Below are 24567 nucleotides of genomic sequence, written 5' to 3' on the forward strand. Positions count from 1 at the left end.
ACTTACACATGTGTGATGGTATGGGGGTGTATTAGTGCCCAAGACATGGGTAACTTACACATGTGTGATGGTATGGGGGTGTATTAGTGCCCAAGGCATGGGTAACTTACACATGTGTGATGGTATGGGGGTGTATTAGTGAACAAGACATGGGTAACTTACACATGTGTGATGGTATGGGGGTGTATTAGTGAACAAGGCATGGGTAACTTACACATGTGTGATGGTATGGGGGTGTATTAGTGAACAAGACATGGGTAACTTACACATCTGTGATGGTATGGGGGTGTATTAGTGAACAAGACATGGGTAACTTACACATGTGTGATGGTATGGGGGTGTATTAGTGAACAAGGCATGGGTAACTTACACATGTGTGATGGTATGGGGGTGTATTAGTGAACAAGGCATGGGTAACTTACACATGTGTGATGGTATGGGGGTGTATTAGTGAACAAGACATGGGTAACTTACACATGTGTGATGGTATGGGGGTGTATTAGTGAACAAGACATGGGTAACTTACACATGTGTGATGGTATGGGGGTGTATTAGTGCCCAAGACATGGGTAACTTACACATGTGTGATGGTATGGGGGTGTATTAGTGAACAAGACATGGGTAACTTACACATGTGTGATGGTATGGGGGTGTATTAGTGCCCAAGGCATGGGTAACTTACACATGTGTGATGGTATGGGGGTGTATTAGTGAACAAGACATGGGTAACTTACACATGTGTGATGGTATGGGGGTGTATTAGTGAACAAGACATGGGTAACTTACACATGTGTGATGGTATGGGGGTGTATTAGTGAACAAGACATGGGTAACTTACACATGTGTGATGGTATGGGGGTGTATTAGTGCCCAAGACATGGGTAACTTACACATGTGTGATGGTATGGGGGTGTATTAGTGAACAAGACATGGGTAACTTACACATGTGTGATGGTATGGGGGTGTATTAGTGCCCAAGGCATGGGTAACTTACACATGTGTGATGGTATGGGGGTGTATTAGTGAACAAGACATGGGTAACTTACACATGTGTGATGGTATGGGGGTGTATTAGTGAACAAGACATGGGTAACTTACACATGTGTGATGGTATGGGGGTGTATTAGTGCCCAAGGCATGGGTAACTTACACATGTGTGATGGTATGGGGGTGTATTAGTGAACAAGACATGGGTAACTTACACATGTGTGATGGTATGGGGGTGTATTAGTGAACAAGACATGGACTAACTTACACATGTGTGATGGTATGGGGGTGTATTAATGAACAAGACATGGGTAACTTACACATGTGTGATGGTATGGGGGTGTATTAGTGAACAAGACATGGGTAACTTACACATGTGTGATGGTATGGGGGTGTATTAGTGCCCAAGGCATGGGTAACTTACACATGTGTGATGGTATGGGGGTGTATTAGTGAACAAGACATGGGTAACTTACACATGTGTGATGGTATGGGGGTGTATTAGTGAACAAGGCATGGGTAACTTACACATGTGTGATGGTATGGGGGTGTATTAGTGAACAAGACATGGGTAACTTACACATGTGTGATGGTATGGGGGTGTATTAGTGAACAAGGCATGGGTAACTTACACATGTGTGATGGTATGGGGGTGTATTAGTGAACAAGACATGGGTAACTTACACATGTGTGATGGTATGGGGGTGTATTAGTGAACAAGACATGGGTAACTTACACATGTGTGATGGTATGGGGGTGTATTAGTGAACAAGACATGACTAACTTACACATGTGTGATGGTATGGGGGTGTATTAGTGAACAAGACATGGGTAACTTACACATGTGTGATGGTATGGGGGTGTATTAGTGAACAAGACATGGGTAACTTACACATGTGTGATGGTATGGGGGTGTATTAGTGAACAAGACATGGGTAACTTACACATGTGTGATGGTATGGGGGTGTATTAGTGAACAAGACATGGGTAACTTACACATGTGTGATGGTATGGGGGTGTATTAGTGAACAAGACATGGGTAACTTACACATGTGTGATGGTATGGGGGTGTATTAGTGCCCAAGACATGGGTAACTTACACATGTGTGATGGTATGGGGGTGTATTAGTGAACAAGACATGGGTAACTTACACATGTGTGATGGTATGGGGGTGTATTAGTGCCCAAGGCATGGGTAACTTACACATGTGTGATGGTATGGGGGTGTATTAGTGAACAAGACATGGGTAACTTACACATGTGTGATGGTATGGGGGTGTATTAGTGAACAAGACATGGGTAACTTACACATGTGTGATGGTATGGGGGTGTATTAGTGAACAAGACATGACTAACTTACACATGTGTGATGGTATGGGGGTGTATTAATGAACAAGACATGGGTAACTTACACATGTGTGATGGTATGGGGGTGTATTAGTGAACAAGACATGGGTAACTTACACATGTGTGATGGTATGGGGGTGTATTAGTGCCCAAGGCATGGGTAACTTACACATGTGTGATGGTATGGGGGTGTATTAGTGAACAAGACATGGGTAACTTACACATGTGTGATGGTATGGGGGTGTATTAGTGAACAAGGCATGGGTAACTTACACATGTGTGATGGTATGGGGGTGTATTAGTGAACAAGACATGGGTAACTTACACATGTGTGATGGTATGGGGGTGTATTAGTGAACAAGGCATGGGTAACTTACACATGTGTGATGGTATGGGGGTGTATTAGTGAACAAGACATGGGTAACTTACACATGTGTGATGGTATGGGGGTGTATTAGTGAACAAGACATGGGTAACTTACACATGTGTGATGGTATGGGGGTGTATTAGTGAACAAGACATGGGTAACTTACACATGTGTGATGGTATGGGGGTGTATTAGTGAACAAGACATGGGTAACTTACACATGTGTGATGGTATGGGGGTGTATTAGTGAACAAGGCATGGGTAACTTACACATGTGTGATGGTATGGGGGTGTATTAGTGCCCAAGGCATGGGTAACTTACACATGTGTGATGGTATGGGGGTGTATTAGTGCCCAAGGCATGGGTAACTTACACATGTGTGATGGTATGGGGGTGTATTAGTGCCCAAGGCATGGGTAACTTACACATGTGTGATGGTATGGGGGTGTATTAGTGAACAAGACATGGGTAACTTACACATGTGTGATGGTATGGGGGTGTATTAGTGAACAAGACATGGGTAACTTACACATGTGTGATGGTATGGGGGTGTATTAGTGCCCAAGGCATGGGTAACTTACACATCTGTGAAGGCACCATTAATGCTGAAAGGTACATACAGCTTTTGGAACAACATATGTTGTCATCCAAGCAATGTTATCATTGACGCCCCTGCTTATTTCAGCAAGACAATGCCAAGCCACATTCAGCACGTGTTACAACAGTGTGGCTTCGTAAAAAAATATTGTGGGTACTTTCCTGGCCCGCCTGCAGTCCAGACCTGTCTCCCATGGAAAATGTGTGGTGCATTATGAAGCGTAAAATAGGACAGTGGAGACCCCGGACTGTTGAAGGACTGAAGCTCTACATAAAACAAGAATGGGAAAGAATTCCACTTTCAAAGCTTCAACAATTAGTTTCCTCACTTCCCAAACGTTTATTGAGTGTTGTTAAAAGAAAATAGGACAGTGGAGACCCCGGACTGTTGAAGGACTGAAGCTCTACATAAAACAAGGATGGGAAATAATTACACCTTCAAAATACACTAAAGGTGTGTCACACATACTGAAGAACCTGTTTAATTGCTCTTTCAGGAGCCAACAATGTGTGTGTGTGTGTGTGTAATTGTGTGTGTGTGTGTGTGTGTGTGTAATTGTGTGTTCATGTGTGTGTGTGTGTGTGTGTGCGTGTGTGTTCATGTGTGTGTGTAATTGTGTGTTCATGTGTGTGTGTGTGTGTGCGTGTGTGTGTGTGCGTTCATGTGTGTGTGTGTGCGTGTGAGTGTGCGTGTGTGTGTAATTGTGTGTTCATGTGTGTGTGTGTGTGTGTGTTCATGTGTGTGTGTGTGTGTTCATGTGTGTGTGTAATTGTGTGTTCATGTGTGTGTGTGTGTGTGTGTAATTGTGTGTTCATGTGTGTGTGTGTGTGTGTGTGTGTGTGTGTGTGTGTGTGTGTGTGTGTGTGTGTGTGTGTGTGTGTGTTGGCAAAGTGCTGGGTGGACATGTATGAAGTTGTCTTAGTGAAATGAGTTGAGGTGAAGAATGTGATCGACTTGTATCGACGTGACCATGAATTGATGAAGGTGGACCCCGACTTCAACAACTTATTGGGGTGTTACCATTTAGTGGTCAATTGTACATAATATGTACTGTACTGTGCAATCTAATAATACAAGTATCAATCAATCATTCCAAAAATCGGTTGATATCGGTCCAGTGTGGCGCTACAAAGCGGCGGGGATCACGTGACGTCACGTTAAATAACGTTCTTATGGCGCCAAATCGTGAGGCGCGCGTACCGGCTCCGTCCCTGAGGAGCGGACTCTACAAACTACAGGAGCGGGAAGACTTGAGGGTCCCGGTGGCGCGCATGCAAAGATGGTTAAGGAAGATGTCACTTTCTTACCGATGGGCCGTGGCAGCAAGAAGAGCAGGACGTGCGGAGTTGGCGCGAAGAAGAAGAAGAAGACGGAGAGCAGACATGTCTGACGTCGGACATCAACACTACCTCTTCCAAGGTGGCTGCTGCAGGACACGTGACGGCCTGCGGGGGGCGCTGGTGGACTGCCTGGCCGCCTCCTCCGGGCGCCATGTTTGCTACCACCTTTATGATGCAAGATAATAATGACAGATACAAATGTGGTGAGGAACATTTACTAACAAGATGGTGGACTACCTGGCCGCCTCCTCCGGGCGCCATGTTTGCTACCACCTTTATGATGCAAGATAATAATGACAGATACAAATGTGGTGAGGAACATTTACTAACAAGATGGTGGACTACCTGGCCGCCTCCTCCGGGCGCCATGTTTGCTACCACCTTTATGATGCAAGATAATAATGACAGATACAAATGTGGTGAGGAACATTTACTAACAAGATGGTGGACTACCTGGCCGCCTCCTCCGGGCGCCATGTTTGCTACCACCTTTATGATGCAAGATAATAATGACAGATACAAATGTGGTGAGGAACATTTACTAACAAGATGGTGGACTACCTGGCCGCCTCCTCCGGGCGCCATGTTTGCTACCACCTTTATGATGCAAGATAATAATGACAGATACAAATGTGGTGAGGAACATTTACTAACAAGATGGTGGACTACCTGGCCGCCTCCTCCGGGCGCCATGTTTGCTACCACCTTTATGATGCAAGATAATAATGACAGATACAAATGTGGTGAGGAACATTTACTAACAAGATGGTGGACTACCTGGCCGCCTCCTCCGGGCGCCATGTTTGCTACCACCTTTATGATGCAAGATAATAATGACAGATACAAATGTGGTGAGGAACATTTACTAACAAGATGGTGGACTGCCTGGCCGCCTCCTCCGGGCGCCATGTTTGCTACCACCTTTATGATGCAAGATAATAATGACAGATACAAATGTGAGGAACATTTACTAACAAGATGGTGGACTGCCTGGCCGCCTCCTCCGGGCGCCATGTTTGCTACCACCTTTATGATGCAAGATAATAATGACAGATACAAATGTGGTGAGGAACATTTACTAACAAGATGGTGGACTACCTGGCCGCCTCCTCCGGGCGCCATGTTTGCTACCACCTTTATGATGCAAGATAATAATGACAGATACAAATGTGGTGAGGAACATTTACTAACAAGATGGTGGACTACCTGGCCGCCTCCTCCGGGCGCCATGTTTGCTACCACCTTTATGATGCAAGATAATAATGACAGATACAAATGTGAGGAACATTTACTAACAAGATGGTGGACTGCCTGGCCGCCTCCTCCGGGCGCCATGTTTGCTACCACCTTTATGATGCAAGATAATAATGACAGATACAAATGTGGTGAGGAACATTTACTAACAAGATGGTGGACTACCTGGCCGCCTCCTCCGGGCGCCATGTTTGCTACCACCTTTATGATGCAAATGTGGTGAGGAACATTTACTAACAAGATGACTTATAATAATACTTACTGATTACATCTTGTAGAAATATGATCCTAATAACAAGATACGTAACCCCTGACTACATTGCTACATACACCCAGACAAGGAAGGCAGCTTACACCCGGGACAAGTCACCGCCTCATCACGAAGCCAAAACAAATAGACAACATTCACACACTAGGGAGAATTTAGTGTTGCTTTGGAGGTGGGAGGGGCCTATCCCCAGGTGCATGTCTTTGGAGGTGGGAGGGGCCTATCCCCAGGTGCATTTCATTGGAGGTGGGAGGGGCCTATCCCAGGTGCATTTCTTTGGAGGTGGGAGGGGCCTATCCCCAGGTGCATGTCTTTGGAGGTGGGAGGGGCCTATCCCCAGGTGCATGTCTTTGGAGGTGGGAGGAGCCTATCCCAAGGTGCATATCTTTGGAGGTGGGTGGGGCCTATCCACTAGTGCATGTCTTTGGAGGTGGGAGGGGCCTATCCCCAGGTGCATGTCTTTGGAGGTGGGAGGGGCCTATCCGCTAGTGCATGTCTTTGGAGGTGGGAGGGGCCTATCCCCAGGTGCATGTCTTTGGAGGTGGGAGGGGCCTATCCCCAGGTGCATGTCTTTGGAGGTGGGAGGGGCCTATCCCCAGGTGCATGTCTTTGGAGGTGGGAGGGGCCTATCCCCAGGTGCATGTCTTTGGAGGTGGGAGGGGCCTATCCCAAGTGCATTTCTTTGGAGGTGGGAGGGGCCTATCCCCAGGTGCATGTCTTTGGAGGTGGGAGGGGCCTATCCCAGGTGCATTTCTTTGGAGGTGGGAGGGGCCTATCCCCAGGTGTCGTGTCATGTCATCATCACAATAATCACCTCAGTAGTTTGGTGATGCAAGGACACACAACCTCCTCTGACACTGACGCACAACCTCCTCTCTCACACTGACACACAACCTCCTCTCTCACACTGACACACAACCTCCTCTCTCACACTGACACACAACCTCCTCTCTCACACTGACACACAACCTCCTCTCTCACACTGACACACAACCTCCTCTCTCACACTGACACACAACCTCCTCTGACACAAACACACAACCTCCTCTCTCACACTGACACACAACCTCCTCTTTGACACTGACACACAACCTCCTCTCTCACACTGACACACAACCTCCTCTCTCACACTGACACACAACCTCCTCTCTCACACTGACACACAACCTCCTCTCTCACACTGACACACAACCTCCTCTCTCACACTGACACACAACCTCCTCTCTCACACTGACACACAACCTCCTCTGACACTGACACACAACCTCCTCTCTCACACTGACACACAACCTCCTCTCTCACACTGACACACAACCTCCTCTCTCACACTGACACACAACCTCCTCTGACACTGACACACAACCTCCTCTCTCACACTGACACACAACCTCCTCTCTCACACTGACACACAACCTCCTCTCTCACACTGACACACAACCTCCTCTCTCACAGTGTCTATGTCTTTAAGGGGCGTGTCTGTAAGTGTCTATGTCTTTAAGGGGCGTGTCTGTAAGTGTCTATGTCTTTAAGGGGCGTGTCTGTAAGTGTCTGTGTCTTTAAGGGGCGTGTCTGTAAGTGTCTATGTCTTTAAGGGGCGTGTCTGTAAGTGTCTATGTCTTTAAGGGGCGTGTCTGTAAGTGTCTGTGTCTTTAAGGGGCGTGTCTGTAAGTGTCTATGTCTTTAAGGGGCGTGTCTGTGTCTATGTCTTTAAGGGGCGTGTCCATAAGTGTCTATGTCTTTAAGGGGCGTGCCCGTAAGTGTCTGTGTCTTTAAGGGGCGTGCCCGTAAGTGTCTGTGTCTTTAAGGGGCGTGTCTGTAAGTGTCTGTGTCTTTAAGGGGCGTGTCTGTAAGTGTCTATGTCTTTAAGGGGCGTGTCCATAAGTGTCTATGTCTTTAAGGGGCGTGTCTGTAAGTGTCTGTGTCTTTAAGGGGCGTGTCTGTAAGTGTCTATGTCTTTAAGGGGCGTGTCTGTAAGTGTCTGTGTCTTTAAGGGGCGTGTCTGTAAGTGTCTGTGTCTTTAAGGGGCGTGTCCATAAGTGTCTATGTCTTTAAGGGGCGTGTCTGTAAGTGTCTATGTCTTTAAGGGGCGTGTCTGTAAGTGTCTATGTCTTTAAGGGGCGTGTCCATAAGTGTCTATGTCTTTAAGGGGCGTGTCCATAAGTGTCTGTGTCTTTAAGGGGCGTGTCCATAAGTGTCTATGTCTTTAAGGGGCGTGTCCATAAGTGTCTGTGTCTTTAAGGGGCGTGTCTGTAAGTGTCTGTGTCTTTAAGGGGCGTGTCTGTGTCTATGTCTTTAAGGGGCGTGTCTGTAAGTGTCTATGTCTTTAAGGGGCGTGTCTGTAAGTGTCTATGTCTTTAAGGGGCGTGTCCATAAGTGTCTGTGTCTTTAAGGGGCGTGTCTGTAAGTGTCTGTGTCTTTAAGGGGCGTGTCTGTAAGTGTCTGTGTCTTTAAGGGGCGTGTCTGCGGCCTGCAGCATGATGTAATCGGACAGACACCAACGATACTTTGGAGCTTTATTGGCAGACAGGAAGTCCCAGTGGTCAGGAGTCCTGGACAGGAAGTAGGTCAGAGAAGAGCTCCTCCCTCAGGCGATGGTAGCGCCCCCTCCTGGCCATGAGCTGCAGGTGCGTGCCCTCCTCCACCACGGCGCCGTCCTCCATGAAGACGATGCGGTCCGCCCTCTCGGCGCTGCTCAGCCGGTGCGCCACCATCAGGACCGTGCGCCCGCTGCGCAGAACCTCCCGCAAGACCTGAGGCCAGGTGGTGGTCAGCAGGCGTGACCCAGACCAAGTCATGTGACCCACTCACCGCCTCCTGCGCCTGGCCGTCCAGCTGGCTGGTGGCCTCGTCCAGGAGGATGACCGGCGGGTCTCGGACCAGCGCCCGCATCACGACCACGCGCTGCTTCTCGCTCTCGGACAGACGCCGGCCTCCTTCGCCCACATCTGTGGGCGTGGAACAGGGTGTCTTTGGGGGTCAAAGGTCGCAGGGCCACGTAGGGCCACGTACCTGCCTCGCTGTCCAGGAGGTCACACGCTCCCACCTTGATGGCCACCTCTCGCACCTGTCGGGGGTCGCAGGTCGTGCCGTACTCCACGTTGGACCTGACTGAGCCGCACAGCAGAACTGGACTCTGCTCCACCAGAACCACCTGTGGGACACACACACACACACACACACACACACACACACACACACACACACACTTGTGGGTCCGCACAGGTCTCCAACACCAAGCTGCCATGCAGGCTGTTTTTTAATCTTTAGAACTGGTATGTTGTGATGAATTATTGCCATATTTAAGTCTCACATTAAATAATTAAATATAATATAATCATGAATCAAAATCAATGTTGTGATAAATTATTGACATGACTAGGACAATGCTAATATGGCAAGTATGATGCTAATACAACCAGTAGGATGCTAACAGAAGGCTAACATGACTAGTAGAATGCTAACATGCTAAGTAGGATGCTAACATGATAAGTAGGGTGCTAATACGACTAGAAGGATGCTAATATGATGCTAACATGACTTGTAGAACGCTAACATGATAAGTAGGATGCTAATATGATGCTAACATGACTTGTAGAATGCTAACATGATAAGTAGGGTGCTAATATGATGCTAACATGACTAGTAGAATGCTAACATGATAAGTAGAATGCTAATACGACTAGAAGGATGCTAATATGATGCTAACATGATAAGTAGGATGCTAATATGATGCTAACATGACTTGTAGAATGCTAACATGATAAGTAGGATGCTAATATGATGCTAACGTGACTTGTAGAATGCTAACATAAGTAGGATGCTAATATGATGCTAACATGACTTGAAGAATGCTAACATGATAAGTAGGATGCTAATATGATGCTAACATGACTAGTAGGATGCTAATATGTTGCTAACATGACTAGTAGAATGCTAACATGGTAAGTAGAATGCTAATAGGACTAGAAGGATGCTAATATGATGCTAACATGACTAGTAGGATGCTAATATGTTGCTAACATTACTTGTAGAATGCTAACATAAGTAGGATGCTAATATGATGCTAACATGACTTGTAGAATGCTAACATAAGTAGGATGCTAATATGATGCTAACATGACTTGAAGAATGCTAACATGATAAGTAGGATGCTAATATGATGCTAACATGACTAGTAGGATGCTAATATGTTGCTAACATGATAAGTAGAATGCTAATAGGACTAGAGGGATGCTAATATGATGCTAACATGACTTGTAGAAGGCTAACATGATAAGTAGGATGCTAATATGATGCTAACATGACTTGTAGAATGCTAACATGATAAGTAGTGTGCTAATATGATGCTAACATGATAAGTAGAATGCTAATACACCTAGAAGGATGCTAATATGATGCTAACATGACTAGCAGGATGCTAATAGGACGCTAACATGACTAGTAGGGTGGGAATATGACGAGTAGGATAATAGAATGTTCTGGAAGGCAACCTCCTTCATGTGGGCGTGTCATGTGGCACCTTTTGATGGAGGTAGCGGCGGCGGTAGCGCTGCAGCGGCTGTCCGTCCAGCAGGATGCGACCGCACTGGGGCTCGTAGAACCTCTTCAAGAGGCTGAGGCAGGTGGTCTTGCCGCTGCCGGACGGACCCACGAGCGCCGTCACCTGCCCCGCCTGCAGCTCCATGGACAGCGCCTGAGCACAAAGGCGCTCAGCTGACGTCCACGCCGGCGGGAGTGGCGGGCAGGCCAGTGGCGAGGCTTTACCTTCAGCGCCGGTTGGTCCTGAGCCCTGGACGGGTACCTGAAGGTGACGTCCTGGAAGAGCAGGCTCCCCCGCAGACGCTCGGGGGCCAGGGGGCCCTCCTCCCGGCCTGGCGGCGTCCTGTCCAGGTAGCTGAAGACTTTGGCGATGACGCCCACCGTGGACAGCGTGTCCCCGCAGCAGAACAAGATCTCCTGCAAGGTCGGCGGTGCTCAGAGAGGGCGGGGCCAGGGCGGCGAGGCTCACCTTGAGGTTGTGGGACATGGGCTTCCGGAAGAGGAGGAAGGAGAGCAGACTCCCGATGCTCAGGTGGCCGCCGGCGATCAGCGTGCGAGCGTGCACGAGCATCGCCGTCTTGATGGCCAGACTCCCCAGCTGCAAGCACGCCACACCTTACTGGGGTCCAACACGCTGGGGGGCGTGGCCACACTTACCCGCCTTACGAAGACGAAGACGGCGTTGTAGACCGCGGCCTGTCTCCGGACGCCATGCAGCTCGTGCAGCGCCTCCCGGTGCCGCCTCGTTTCGTCACGCTCGCCGTTGAAGCTGCGCACCGTTCTAATCCTGCCCAGCGACTGACTGGCCAGCGCCTCCACCGCGGCCAAGCAGTCCTGCTTCCGCTCCGTCAGCTCCTAGAGGTCATCGTGAGCGCCAGAAACTGCCTCTACTTCCTGTCCTACTCACCTTGGCGCAGGCAATCTGGCGTTTCTGCAGCGCCGCCATCAGGGGGATCTCGATGCACGCCAGCGCCGTGAGACGCCATGACAGACGCCACATCAGCGCCAACATCAGCGCCGTCTTCGCCGTGCTGCGCAGCACGGCGTTGGTGTTGAGCGCCACCGTCAGGCCCATCTTGTTGACGTCCGAGTGCAGGCGGGAGGAGAGGTCACCTGTCACGTGACACGTCAGCCGTCGCTCGCGGCCGGGTGACCTGTCTGTGGCGCCTCACCTGCGTTGTTGTCCTGGAAGAAGTGCACTTCCTGCCTCAGCAGCGTCCCGAAGAGCAGCAGCTTGAGTCTCTTGTTGAGGCGTGCGTGCGAGCACATGAACACGCCCGCTCGCAGGCCCGTCAGCACGCAGCTGCAACACACACCAACACCGCTGCAGCTCGCTAGATGGACGCTAATCCCATGCTGGTCTGGCCACTAGCATGGTATAATAGGACTAGTAGGATGCTGGCAGGACTAGTAGGATGCTAGCAGGACTAGTAGGATGCTAGCAGGACTAGTAGGATGCTAATAGGACTAGTAGGATGCTAATAGGACTAGTAGGATGCTAGCAGGACTAGTAGGATGCTAGCAGGACTAGTAGGATGCTAATAGGACTAGTAGGATGCTAGCAGGACTAGTAGGATGCTAATAGGACTAGTAGGATGCTAGCAGGACTAGTAGGATGCTAATATGACAAGTTGGACGCTAATAGGAGTAGTAGGATGGTAATACGACTAGTTGGATACTAGTAGGATGCTAATAGGACTTGTAGGATGCTAATAGGACTAGTAGGACTGGTAAGATGTTAATAGGACTAGTAGGATGCTAATAGGACTAGTAGGATGCTAGTAGGACTAATAGGATGCTGGCAGGACTAGTAAGATGCTAATAGGACTAGCAAGATGCTAATAGGATTAGTAGGATGCTAATAGGACTAGTAGGATGCCAATATGACTAGTTGGATGCTAATAGGACTAGTAGGATGCCAATATGACTAGTTGGATGCTAATAGGACTAGTAGGATGCTAATATGACAAGTTGGATGCTAATAGGACTAGTAGAATGGTAATACGACTAGTAGGATACTAGTAGGATGCTAATAGGACTTGTAGGATGCTAGTAGGACTAGTAGGATGCTAATAGGAATGGTAGGATGCTAGTAGGACTAGTAAGATGCTAGTAGGACTAGTAAGATGCTAATAGAACTAGTAGGATGCTAATAGGACTAGTAGGATGCTAATAGGACTGGTAGGATGCTAGTAGGACTAGTAAGATGCTAATAGGACTAGTAAGGTGCAAGTAGGACTAGTAGGATGCTAATAGGAATGGTAGGATGTTGATAAGATGCTAATAGGACTAGTAGGGGACTAGTAAGATGCTAATAGGACTAGTAAGGGGCTAGTAAGATGCTAATAGGACTAGTAAGGGGCTAGTAAGATGCTAATAGGACTAGTAGGGGGCTAGTAAGATGCTAATAGGACTAGTAAGGGGCTAGTAAGATGCTAATAGGACTAGTAGGGGGCTAGTAAGATGCTAATAGGACTAGTAGGGTGCTGGTAAGATGCTAATAGGACTAGTAGGGGGCTAAAAAGATGCTAATAGGACTAGTAAGGGGCTAGTAAGATGCTAATAGGACTAGTAAGGTGCAAGTAGGACTAGTAGGATGCTAATAGGAATGGTAGGATGTTGATAAGATGCTAATAGGACTAGTAGGGGGCTAGTAAGATGCTAATAGGACTAGTAAGGGGCTAGTAAGATGCTAATAGGACTAGTAGGGGGCTAGTAAGATGCTAATAGGACTAGTAGGGGGCTAGTAAGATGCTAATAGGACTAGTAGGGGACTAGTAAGATGCTAATAGGACTAGTAGGGGGCTAGTAAGATGCTAATAGGACTAGTAAGGGGCTAGTAAGATGCTAATAGGACTAGTAGGGGGCTAGTAAGATGCTAATAGGACTAGTAAGGGGCTAGTAAGATGCTAATAGGACTAGTAAGGTGCAAGTAGGACTAGTAGGATGCTAATAGGACTAGTAGGGGGCTAGTAAGATGCTAATAGGACTAGTAGGGGACTAGTAAGATGCTAATAGGACTAGTAGGGGGCTAGTAAGATGCTAATAGGACTAGTAGGGGACTAGTAAGATGCTAATAGGACTAGTAGGGGGCTAGTAAGATGCTAATAGGACTAGTAAGGGGCTAGTAAGATGCTAATAGGACTAGTAGGGTGCAAGTAGGACGCGGCGTGAGTGCCTGTCCCTGGTAAAGACCTGATGTGCGGTACCTTCCGAGAGAGAAGAAGACCAGCAGTGCCACGGCGGACAAGAAGTGGGAGTCCAGCTGTGGAGCTGTCAGGATGTCCATCACCTTGCCCTGGTACAACGGGATGGCAGTGTCACCTGCAGCAAACAGGAAGTGGTCAGCAGGAAGGAGTCCACAGTCATGTGACTTGCACTCACAGCCCACAGCCAGGATGAGGAAGACGAAGGCTGAGGACAGGAAGAGGAAGTCCGCTTTGACGTGCTGCAAGACCCTGGCCAGCAGGCGACCAGCATCCTGGTCTTCCTTTTTCTGTCCGCTCCGCCCACCACTCAGCCCCGCCTCCCAAACCACGCAGCTCAGCGCCGAGCACGCCGCCCCCAGCAGCCAGGTGCCCGGGTCAGGGGTCAGGTCAGGACTCAGGGAGTCCAGCAGGGGGGTCAGCAGGCAGAGGTGCGCCGCCAGCCGGCATAGCGTCGCCCGCCGTCTTCCATCAGCCAGTGCGCAGGCGAGCCAGACCAAGGTCACAGCCTTCAGCCCCGCCAGGCTCCACTGAGCCACCGCGCCGCAGCCGGGCCCCCCCAGCACAAGCAGCACTGTCCAGAAGGTGGCGGTGAGCAGTGAGTCCAGCAGCAGGAGCAGGACGCCGTGCAGTGACGTCATCATGGATGACGTCACCATGAATTGATGAAGGTGGACCCCGACTTCAACAAGTTGAAAAACTTATTGGGGTGTTAGCATTTAGTGGTCAATTGTACAGAATATGTACTGTACTGTGCAATCTACTAATACGCGTTTCAGTCAATCAACTATTCCACGTCGAACTCGAGCCACTCACAGCCAGACGTCTTCTTCCTCCTTTTACTTTCACTTTCACCCGCACTTAGTTGTTGCTGTCCTTTGACCTTTGAAGTCGCAGGAAACGTCATCTTTCCCGCTTCTTCAAAGTTCACGACACGCGTGTGCAGAGATAGGGCGGCTTCGAGGTGGAATATTATACAAAACATGTTTCATGATTTGAGGTGATGAGTAGTCGATGATTAGAAAAATCGAATCAAATGTTTTTGTAGTTTAAAAAACTAGGAAACGGAAGTTGCTGACTTTGAGCGCATGCGCAGTCGGATCGGGCGTCTCAATAAATCAGGCAGCGACAGAATTTTTTATTTGGGGTAAAATACGAATAGTGTAATAAACTTACCAGGAATGACAAAATGTAGGAGTTTATTGAGATGAAAAAGATGTGCTTTAAAAGATGTTATTTAAAAGATGTTCTTATGAGACCTGCTGGCGGCGCTGCTGCCCACTACATGCGTTGTTAGGAGACGAGGAAGAAGTGGCGGCAGCCAATGAGAGCGCAGGTTGTAGTGACGTCACGTGTCAGGCCGGAAGTGGTGGTTAGAGAAGACCACTGCAGAAAAGAAGACGACGACAAAGTTGACCAAGCTGCGTCTTGCTGACTTTTGACTTCTGCTCGCCATTTTCCTCATGTCTCACTCCTCTGCTCTCCATATTCTTCATGTTTGACCGCACTTCTGCTCCCCATGACTGCGCGCGTGAGTGCTTCCGTGTGGGCGGGAAAAAGTCGCCGGACTCAGATGTCGTACGGCTCTAACTAACTAACTAACTAACTAACTAACTAACTAACTAACTAACTAACTAACTAACTAACTCACTCACTCACTCACTCACTCACTCACTCACTCACTCACTGACCAACCAACTAAGTAACTAACCAACTAACGTTAACTAAGCTCACTGCCTTAAAGGCAACTATGTTAACTAAGCTACGTTAACTAATTTCACTGCCTTAAAGGCAACTAAGTTAACTAAGCTACGTTAACTAATTTCACTGCCTTAAAGGCAACTAAGTTAACTAAGCTACGTTAACTAATTTCACTGCCTTAAAGGCAACTAAGTTAACTAAGCTCACTGTCCTAAATGTAACTATGTTAACTAAACTCACTGCCTTAAAGGCAATTATGTTAACTAAGCTACGTTAACTAATTTCACTGCCTTAAAGGCAACTAAGTTAACTAAGCTCACTGTCTTAAATGTAACTATGTTAACTAAACTCACTGCCTTAAGGCAATTATGTTAACTAAGCTACGTTAACTAATTTCACTGCCTTAAAGGCAACTAAGTTAACTAAGCTCACTGTCTTAAAGGCAACTAAGTTAACTAAACTCACTGCCTTAAAGGCAATTATGTTAACTAAGCTACGTTAACTAATTTCACTGCCTTAAAGGCAACTAAGTTAACTAAGCTCACTGTCTTAAATGTAACTATGTTAACTAAACTCACTTCCTTAAAGGCAATTATGTTAACTAAGCTACGTTAACTAATTTCACTGCCTTAAAGGCAACTAAGTTAACTAAGCTCACTGTCTTAAATGTAACTATGTTAACTAAACTCACTGCCTTAAAGGCAATTATGTTAACTAAGCTACGTTAACTAATTTCACTGCCTTAAAGGCAACTAAGTTAACTAAGCTCACTGCCTTAAAGGCAACTAAGTTAACTAAACTCACTGCCTTAAAGGCAATTATGTTAACTAAGCTACGTTAACTAATTTCACTGCCTTAAAGGCAACTACGTTAACTAAGCTCATTGCCTTAAAGACAACTACGTTAACTAAGCTCATTGCCTTAAAGGCAATTATGTTAACTAAGCTACGTTAACTAATTTCACTGCCTTAGAGGCAATTAAGTTAACTATGCTCATTGCTTTAAAGGCAACTATGTTAACTAAGCTACGTTAACTAAGCTCACTGTCTTAAAGGCAACTAAGTTAACTATGCTCATTGCTTTAAAGGCAACTAAGTTAACTAACTACGTTAACTAAGCTCACTGCCTTAAAGGCAACTCAATTAACTAAGCTAACTAAGCTCAGTGTCTCAAAGGTAACTAACTTAACTAAGCTAAATAAGCTCACTGCCTTAAAGACAACTAAGTTAACTAAGCTCACTGCCTTAAAGGCAACTCAATTAACTAAGCTAACTAAGCTCAGTGTCTCAAAGGTAACTAACTTAACTAAGCTAAATAAGCTCACTGCCTTAAAGACAACTAAGTTAACTAAGCTCACTGCCTTAAAGACAACTAAGTTAACTAAGCTAACTAAGCTCAGTGTCTCAAAGGTAACTAACTTAACTAAGCTAAATAAGCTCACTGCCTTAAAGACAACTAAGTTAACTAAGCTCACTGCCTTAAAGACAACTAAGTTAACTAAGCTCACTGCCTTAAAGACAACTAAGTTAACTAAGCTCACTGCCTTAAAGACAACTAAGTTAACTAAGCTCACTGCCTTAAAGACAACTAAGTTAACTAAGCTCACTGTCTTAAAGACAACTAAGTTAACTAAGCTCACTGCCTTAAAGACAACTAAGTTAACTAAGCTCACTGCCTTAAAGACAACTAAGTTAACTAAGCTCACTGCCTTAAAGACAACTAAGTTAACTAAGCTCACTGTCTTAAAGACAACTAAGTTAACTAAGCTCACTGCCTTAAAGACAACTAAGTTAACTAAGCTCACTGCCTTAAAGACAACTAAGTTAACTAAGCTCACTGCCTTAAAGACAACTAAGTTAACTAAGCTCACTGTCTTAAAGACAACTAAGTTAACTAAGCTCACTGCCTTAAAGACAACTAAGTTAACTAAGCTCACTGTCTTAAAGACAACTAAGTTAACTAAGCTCACTGCCTTAAAGACAACTAAGTTAACTAAGCTCACTGCCTTAAAGACAACTAAGTTAACTAAGCTCACTGCCTTAAAGACAACTAAGTTAACTAAGCTCACTGTCTTAAAGACAACTAAGTTAACTAAGCTCACTGCCTTAAAGACAACTAAGTTAACTAAGCTCACTGTCTTAAAGACAACTACGTTAACTAAGCTCACTGCCTTAAAGACAACTATGTTAACTAAGCTCACTGCCTTAAAGGCAACTTATGTTAACTAAGCTCACTGCCTTAAAGACAACTAAGTTAACTAAGCTAACTAAGCTCAGTGTCTCAAAGGTAACTAACTTAACTAAGCTAAATAAGCTCACTGCCTTAAAGACAACTAAGTTAACTAAGCTCACTGCCTTAAAGACAACTAAGTTAACTAAGCTCACTGCCTTAAAGACAACTAAGTTAACTAAGCTCACTGCCTTAAAGACAACTAAGTTAACTAAGCTCACTGCCTTAAAGACAACTAAGTTAACTAAGCTCACTGTCTTAAAGACAACTAAGTTAACTAAGCTCACTGCCTTAAAGACAACTAAGTTAACTAAGCTCACTGCCTTAAAGACAACTAAGTTAACTAAGCTCACTGCCTTAAAGACAACTAAGTTAACTAAGCTCACTGTCTTAAAGACAACTAAGTTAACTAAGCTCACTGCCTTAAAGACAACTAAGTTAACTAAGCTCACTGCCTTAAAGACAACTAAGTTAACTAAGCTCACTGCCTTAAAGACAACTAAGTTAACTAAGCTCACTGTCTTAAAGACAACTAAGTTAACTAAGCTCACTGCCTTAAAGACAACTATGTTAACTAAGCTCACTGTCTTAAAGACAACTACGTTAACTAAGCTCACTGCCTTAAAGACAACTAAGTTAACTAAGCTCACTGTCTTAAAGACAACTAAGTTAACTAAGCTCACTGCCTTAAAGACAACTAAGTTAACTAAGCTCACTGCCTTAAAGACAACTAAGTTAACTAAGCTCACTGCCTTAAAGACAACTAAGTTAACTAAGCTCACTGTCTTAAAGACAACTAAGTTAACTAAGCTCACTGCCTTAAAGACAACTAAGTTAACTAAGCTCACTGTCTTAAAGACAACTACGTTAACTAAGCTCACTGCCTTAAAGACAACTTATGTTAACTAAGCTCACTGCCTTAAAGGCAACTTATGTTAACTAAGCTCACTGCCTTAAAGGCAACTATGTTAACTAAGCTACGTTAACTAAGCTCACTGTCTTAAAGACAACTTATGTTAACTAAGCTCACTGCCTTAAAGGCAACTTATGTTAACTAAGCTCACTGCCTTAAAGGCAACTATGTTAACTAAGCTACGTTAACTAAGCTCACTGTCTTAAAGACAACTATGTTAACTAAGCTCACTGCCTTAAAGACAACTATGTTAACTAAGCTCACTGCCTTAAAGGCAACTTATGTTAACTAAGCTCACTGCCTTAAAGGCAACTATGTTAACTAAGCTACGTTAACTAAGCTCACTGCCTTAAAGGCAACTATGTTAACTAAGCTCACTGCCTTAAAGACAACTATGTTAACTAAGCTCACTGCCTTAAAGGCAACTTATGTTAACTAAGCTCACTGCCTTAAAGGCAACTATGTTAACTAAGCTACGTTAACTAAGCTCACTGCCTTAAAGGCAACTATGTTAACTAAGCTCACTGCCTTAAAGGCAACTATGTTAACTAAGCTCACTGCCTTAAAGGCAACTATGTTAACTAAGCTACGTTAACTAAGCTCACTGCCTTAAAGGCAATTATGTTAACTAAGCTACGTTAACTAATTTCACTGCCTTAGAGGCAACTATGTTAACTAAGCTCACTGCCTTAAAGACAACTAAGTTAACTAAGCTCACTGCCTTAAAGACAACTAAGTTAACTAAGCTCACTGCCTTAAAGACAACTAAGTTAACTAAGCTCACTGTCTTAAAGACAACTAAGTTAACTAAGCTCACTGCCTTAAAGACAACTAAGTTAACTAAGCTCACTGTCTTAAAGACAACTACGTTAACTAAGCTCACTGCCTTAAAGACAACTATGTTAACTAAGCTCACTGCCTTAAAGGCAACTTATGTTAACTAAGCTCACTGCCTTAAAGGCAACTATGTTAACTAAGCTACGTTAACTAAGCTCACTGTCTTAAAGACAACTATGTTAACTAAGCTCACTGCCTTAAAGACAACTATGTTAACTAAGCTCACTGCCTTAAAGGCAACTTATGTTAACTAAGCTCACTGCCTTAAAGGCAACTATGTTAACTAAGCTACGTTAACTAAGCTCACTGCCTTAAAGGCAACTATGTTAACTAAGCTCACTGCCTTAAAGGCAACTATGTTAACTAAGCTCACTGCCTTAAAGGCAACTATGTTAACTAAGCTACGTTAACTAAGCTCACTGCCTTAAAGGCAATTATGTTAACTAAGCTACGTTAACTAATTTCACTGCCTTAGAGGCAACTATGTTAACTAAGCTCACTGCCTTAAAGACAACCAAGTTAACTAAGCTCAGCGTCCTGAAGGCAACTAAGGTGAGTGTGCTGCAGGAGACACTTGAACAATAAAGATGTCCAGCTGTCACACTCACCTTGCTCTCTTCCTTCTCACCTCAAGTATACACACACACTTTTATAGATATGTATATGTGTGTGTGTGTGTGTGTGTGTGTGTGTGTGTGTGTGTGTGTGTGTGTGTGTGTGTGTGTGTGTGATTGACAAGACTGTGATGATCACATGACCTGCTGTGTGTGTGTGTGTGTGTTGTGTTGACAAGACGGTGATGATCACATGACCTGTGTGTGTGTGTGTGTGTGTGTGTGTGTTGTGTTGACAAGACACTGATGATCACATGACCTGTGAGTGTGTGTTGCCAGGTGTGTGTGTTGTGTTGTGTTGACATGACTGTGATGATCACATGACCTGCTGTGTGTGTGTGTGTCTGTGTCTGTGTTGACAAGACTGTGGTGATCACATGATCTGCTGTGTGTGTGTGTTGTGTTGACAAGACTGTGATGATCACATGACCTGCTGTGTGTGTGTGTGTGTTGTGTTGACAAGACGGTGATGATCACATGGCCTGTGAGTGTGTGTTGCCAGGTGTGTGTGTTGTGTTGACAAGACGGTGATGATCACATGACCTGCTGTGTGTGTGTGTGTTGTGTTGACAAGACTGTGATGATCACATGATCTGCTGTGTGTGTGTGTGTGTGTGTGTTGTGTTGACAAGACGGTGATGATCACATGACCTATGTGTTGTGTTGACAAGACACTGATGATCACATGATCTGCGTGTGTGTGTGTGTGTGTGTGTGTGTGTGTGTGTGTGTGTGTGTGTGTGTGTGTGTGTGTGTGTGTGTTGTGTTGACAAGACAGTGATGATCACATGACCTGTGTGTGTGTGTGTGTGTGTGTGTGTGTTTTGTTGACAAGACGGTAATGATCACATGACCTGTGTGTGTCAACACGGTCATGATCACATGACCTGTGTGAGTGTGTTTCCAGGTGTGTGTGTGTTGTGTTGACAAGATGGTAATGATCACATGACCTGTGTGAATGTGTTTCCAGGTGTGTGTGTTGTGTTGACAAGATGGTAATGATCACATGACCTGTGTGAGTGTGTTTCCAGGTGTGTGTGTGTTGTGTTGACAAGATGGTAATGATCACATGACCTGTGTGAGTGTGTTTCCAGGTGTGCGTGTTGTGTTGACAAGATGGTAATGATCACATGACCTGTGTGAGTGTGTTTCCAGGTGTGTGTGTGTTGTGTTGACAAGATGGTAATGATCACATGACCTGTGTGAGTGTGTTTCCAGGTGTGTGTGTGTTTTGTTGACAAGATGGTAATGATCACATGACCTGTGTGAGTGTGTTTCCAGGTGTGCGTGTTGTGTTGACAAGATGGTAATGATCACATGACCTGTGTGAGTGTGTTTCCAGGTGTGTGTGTTGTGTTGACAAGATGGTAATGATCACATGACCTGTGTGAGTGTGTTTCCAGGTGTGTGTGTGTTTTGTTGACAAGATGGTAATGATCACATGACCTGTGTGAGTGTGTTTCCAGGTGTGCGTGTTGTGTTGACAAGATGGTAATGATCACATAACCTGTGTGAGTGTGTTTCCAGGTGTGCGTGTTGTGTTGACAAGATGGTAATGATCACATGACCTGTGTGAGTGTGTTTCCAGGTGTGCGTGTTGTGTTGACAAGATGGTAATGATCACATGACCTGTGTGAGTGTGTTTCCAGGTGTGTGTGTGTTGTGTTGACAAGATGGTAATGATCACATGACCTGTGTAAGTGTGTTTCCAGGTGTGCGTGTTGTGTTGACAAGATGGTAATGATCACATAACCTGTGTGAGTGTGTTTCCAGGTGTGTGTGTTGTGTTGACAAGATGGTAATGATCACATGACCTGTGTGAGTGTGTTTCCAGGTGTGTGTGTGTTGTGTTGACAAGATGGTAATGATCACATGACCTGTGTGAGTGTGTTTCCAGGTGTGTGTGTGTTGTGTTGACAAGATGGTAATGATCACATGACCTGTGTGAGTGTGTTTCCAGGTGTGTGTGTTGTGTTGACAAGATGGTAATGATCACATGACCTGTGTGAGTGTGTTTCCAGGTGTGTGTGTGTTGTGTTGACAAGATGGTAATGATCACATGACCTGTGTGAGTGTGTTTCCAGGTGTGTGTGTTGTGTTGACAAGATGGTAATGATCACATGACCTGTGTGAGTGTGTTTCCAGGTGTGTGTGTTGTGTTGACAAGATGGTAATGATCACATGACCTGTGTGAGTGTGTTTCCAGGTGTGTGTGTGTTGTGTTGACAAGATGGTAATGATCACATGACCTGTGTGAGTGTGTTTCCAGGTGTGTGTGTGTTGTGTTGACAAGATGGTAATGATCACATGACCTGTGTGAGTGTGTTTCCAGGTGTGTGTGTTGTGTTGACAAGACGGTGATGATCACATGACCTGTGTGAGTGTGTTTCCAGGTGTGTGTGTTGTGTTGACAAGACGGTAATGATCACATGACCTGTGTGAGTGTGTTTCCAGGTGTGTGTTGTGTTGACAAGATGGTAATGATCACATGACCTGTGTGAGTGTGTTTCCAGGTGTGTGTGTTGTGTTGACAAGATGGTAATGATCACATGACCTGTGTGAGTGTGTTTCCAGGTGTGTGTGTGTTGTGTTGACAAGATGGTAATGATCACATGACCTGTGTGAGTGTGTTTCCAGGTGTGTGTGTTGTGTTGACAAGATGGTAATGATCACATGACCTGTGTGAGTGTGTTTCCAGGTGTGTGTGTGTTGTGTTGACAAGATGGTAATGATCACATGACCTGTGTGAGTGTGTTTCCAGGTGTGTGTGTGTTGTGTTGACAAGATGGTAATGATCACATGACCTGTGTGAGTGTGTTTCCAGGTGTGTGTGTTGTGTTGACAAGATGGTAATGATCACATGACCTGTGTGAGTGTGTTTCCAGGTGTGTGTGTGTTGTGTTGACAAGATGGTAATGATCACATGACCTGTGTGAGTGTGTTTCCAGGTGTGTGTGTTGTGTTGACAAGATGGTAATGATCACATGACCTGTGTGAGTGTGTTTCCAGGTGTGTGTGTTGTGTTGACAAGATGGTAATGATCACATGACCTGTGTGTGTGTGTTTCCAGGTGTGTGTGTGTGTTGTGTTGACAAGATGGTAATGATCACATGACCTGTGTGAGTGTGTTTCCAGGTGTGCGTGTTGTGTTGACAAGATGGTAATGATCACATAACCTGTGTGAGTGTGTTTCCAGGTGTGTGTGTGTTGTGTTGACAAGATGGTAATGATCACATGACCTGTGTGTGTGTGTTTCCAGGTGTGTGTGTTGTGTTGACAAGATGGTAATGATCACATGACCTGTGTGAGTGTGTTTCCAGGTGTGTGTGTTGTGTTGACAAGATGGTAATGATCACATGACCTGTGTGAGTGTGTTTCCAGGTGTGTGTGTGTTGTGTTGACAAGATGGTAATGATCACATGACCTGTGTGAGTGTGTTTCCAGGTGTGCGTGTTGTGTTGACAAGATGGTAATGATCACATGACCTGTGTGAGTGTGTTTCCAGGTGTGTGTGTTGTGTTGACAAGATGGTAATGATCACATGACCTGTGTGAGTGTGTTTCCAGGTGTGGTGTTGTGTTGACAAGATGGTAATGATCACATGACCTGTGTGAGTGTGTTTCCAGGTGTGTGTGTTGTGTTGACAAGATGGTAATGATCACATAACCTGTGTGAGTGTGTTTCCAGGTGTGTGTGTGTTGTGTTGACAAGATGGTAATGATCACATGACCTGTGTGAGTGTGTTTCCAGGTGTGCGTGTTGTGTTGACAAGATGGTAATGATCACATGACCTGTGTGAGTGTGTTTCCAGGTGTGTGTGTGTTGTGTTGACAAGATGGTAATGATCACATGACCTGTGTGAAGTGTGTTTCCAGGTGTGCGTGTTGTGTTGACAAGATGGTAATGATCACATAACCTGTGTGAGTGTGTTTCCAGGTGTGCTGTGTTGTGTTGACAAGATGGTAATGATCACATGACCTGTGTGAGTGTGTTTCCAGGTGTGTGTGTTGTGTTGACAAGATGGTAATGATCACATAACCTGTGTGAGTGTGTTTCCAGGTGTGTGTGTTGTGTTGACAAGATGGTAATGATCACATGACCTGTGTGAGTGTGTTTCCAGGTGTGCGTGTTGTGTTGACAAGATGGTAATGATCACATGACCTGTGTGAGTGTGTTTCCAGGTGTGTGTGTGTTGTGTTGACAAGATGGTAATGATCACATTAACCTGTGTAAGTGTGTTTCCAGGTGTGCGTGTTGTGTTGACAAGATGGTAATGATCACATAACCTGTGTGAGTGTGTTTCCAGGTGTGTGTGTGTCTGTGTTGACAAGATGGTAATGATCACATACCTTGTAGTGTTCCAGTG

General features: G+C 45.4%; 3 protein-coding genes and 1 long non-coding RNA gene across 7 annotated transcripts in view; 2 read left to right on the forward strand and 2 right to left on the reverse strand.

Moving 5' to 3' along the window:
• LOC133535870 (medium-chain acyl-CoA ligase ACSF2, mitochondrial-like) overlaps positions 1-4736 on the reverse strand; it is a 55720-nt gene extending 50984 nt beyond the window's left edge. For all 3 annotated transcript variants that reach the window (XM_061875884.1, XM_061875882.1, XM_061875883.1), the window contains exon 1: positions 4608-4736. In XM_061875884.1, coding sequence (XP_061731868.1) covers positions 4608-4684 — 77 coding nt within the window. In that variant the 5' untranslated portion in view covers positions 4685-4736. The remainder of the gene's footprint in view (positions 1-4607) is intronic.
• A 3926-nt stretch (positions 4737-8662) lies between these two features.
• Positions 8663-14980, reverse strand: LOC133535874 (antigen peptide transporter 2-like). Its single transcript, XM_061875891.1, has 11 exons — positions 14086-14980; positions 13911-14025; positions 11874-12004; positions 11609-11814; positions 11359-11556; positions 11171-11299; positions 10927-11118; positions 10682-10855; positions 9172-9313; positions 8971-9107; positions 8663-8912 (listed from the first exon to the last, which is right to left on the reverse strand). The coding sequence occupies exons 1-11, from the start codon at positions 14564-14566 to the stop codon at positions 8703-8705; spliced, it is 2115 nt and encodes a 704-aa protein (XP_061731875.1). The 5' UTR covers positions 14567-14980; the 3' UTR covers positions 8663-8702.
• Positions 14981-15234: 254 nt separating this feature from the next.
• LOC133535877 (molybdopterin synthase sulfur carrier subunit) overlaps positions 15235-24567 on the forward strand; it is a 15738-nt gene continuing 6405 nt past the window's right edge. The window contains exon 1 of one of the 2 annotated variants that reach the window (XM_061875896.1): positions 15235-15438. In XM_061875896.1, the coding sequence (XP_061731880.1) occupies positions 15427-15438 (12 nt within the window). In that variant the 5' untranslated portion in view covers positions 15235-15426. Of the gene's footprint in view, positions 15439-20015; positions 20140-24567 lie in introns of those variants that run through there. The other variant, XM_061875894.1, reaches the window with a different exon arrangement.
• Positions 20151-24567, forward strand: part of LOC133535878 (uncharacterized) — an 8849-nt gene continuing 4432 nt past the window's right edge. Inside the window, exon 1 of the long non-coding RNA XR_009802348.1 lies at positions 20151-23271. This is a non-coding gene — a long non-coding RNA (uncharacterized LOC133535878). The remainder of the gene's footprint in view (positions 23272-24567) is intronic.

This window comes from Nerophis ophidion, linkage group LG17 (assembly GCF_033978795.1).
Source record: "Nerophis ophidion isolate RoL-2023_Sa linkage group LG17, RoL_Noph_v1.0, whole genome shotgun sequence".
Classification (NCBI taxonomy): Eukaryota; Metazoa; Chordata; class Actinopteri; order Syngnathiformes; family Syngnathidae; genus Nerophis; species Nerophis ophidion.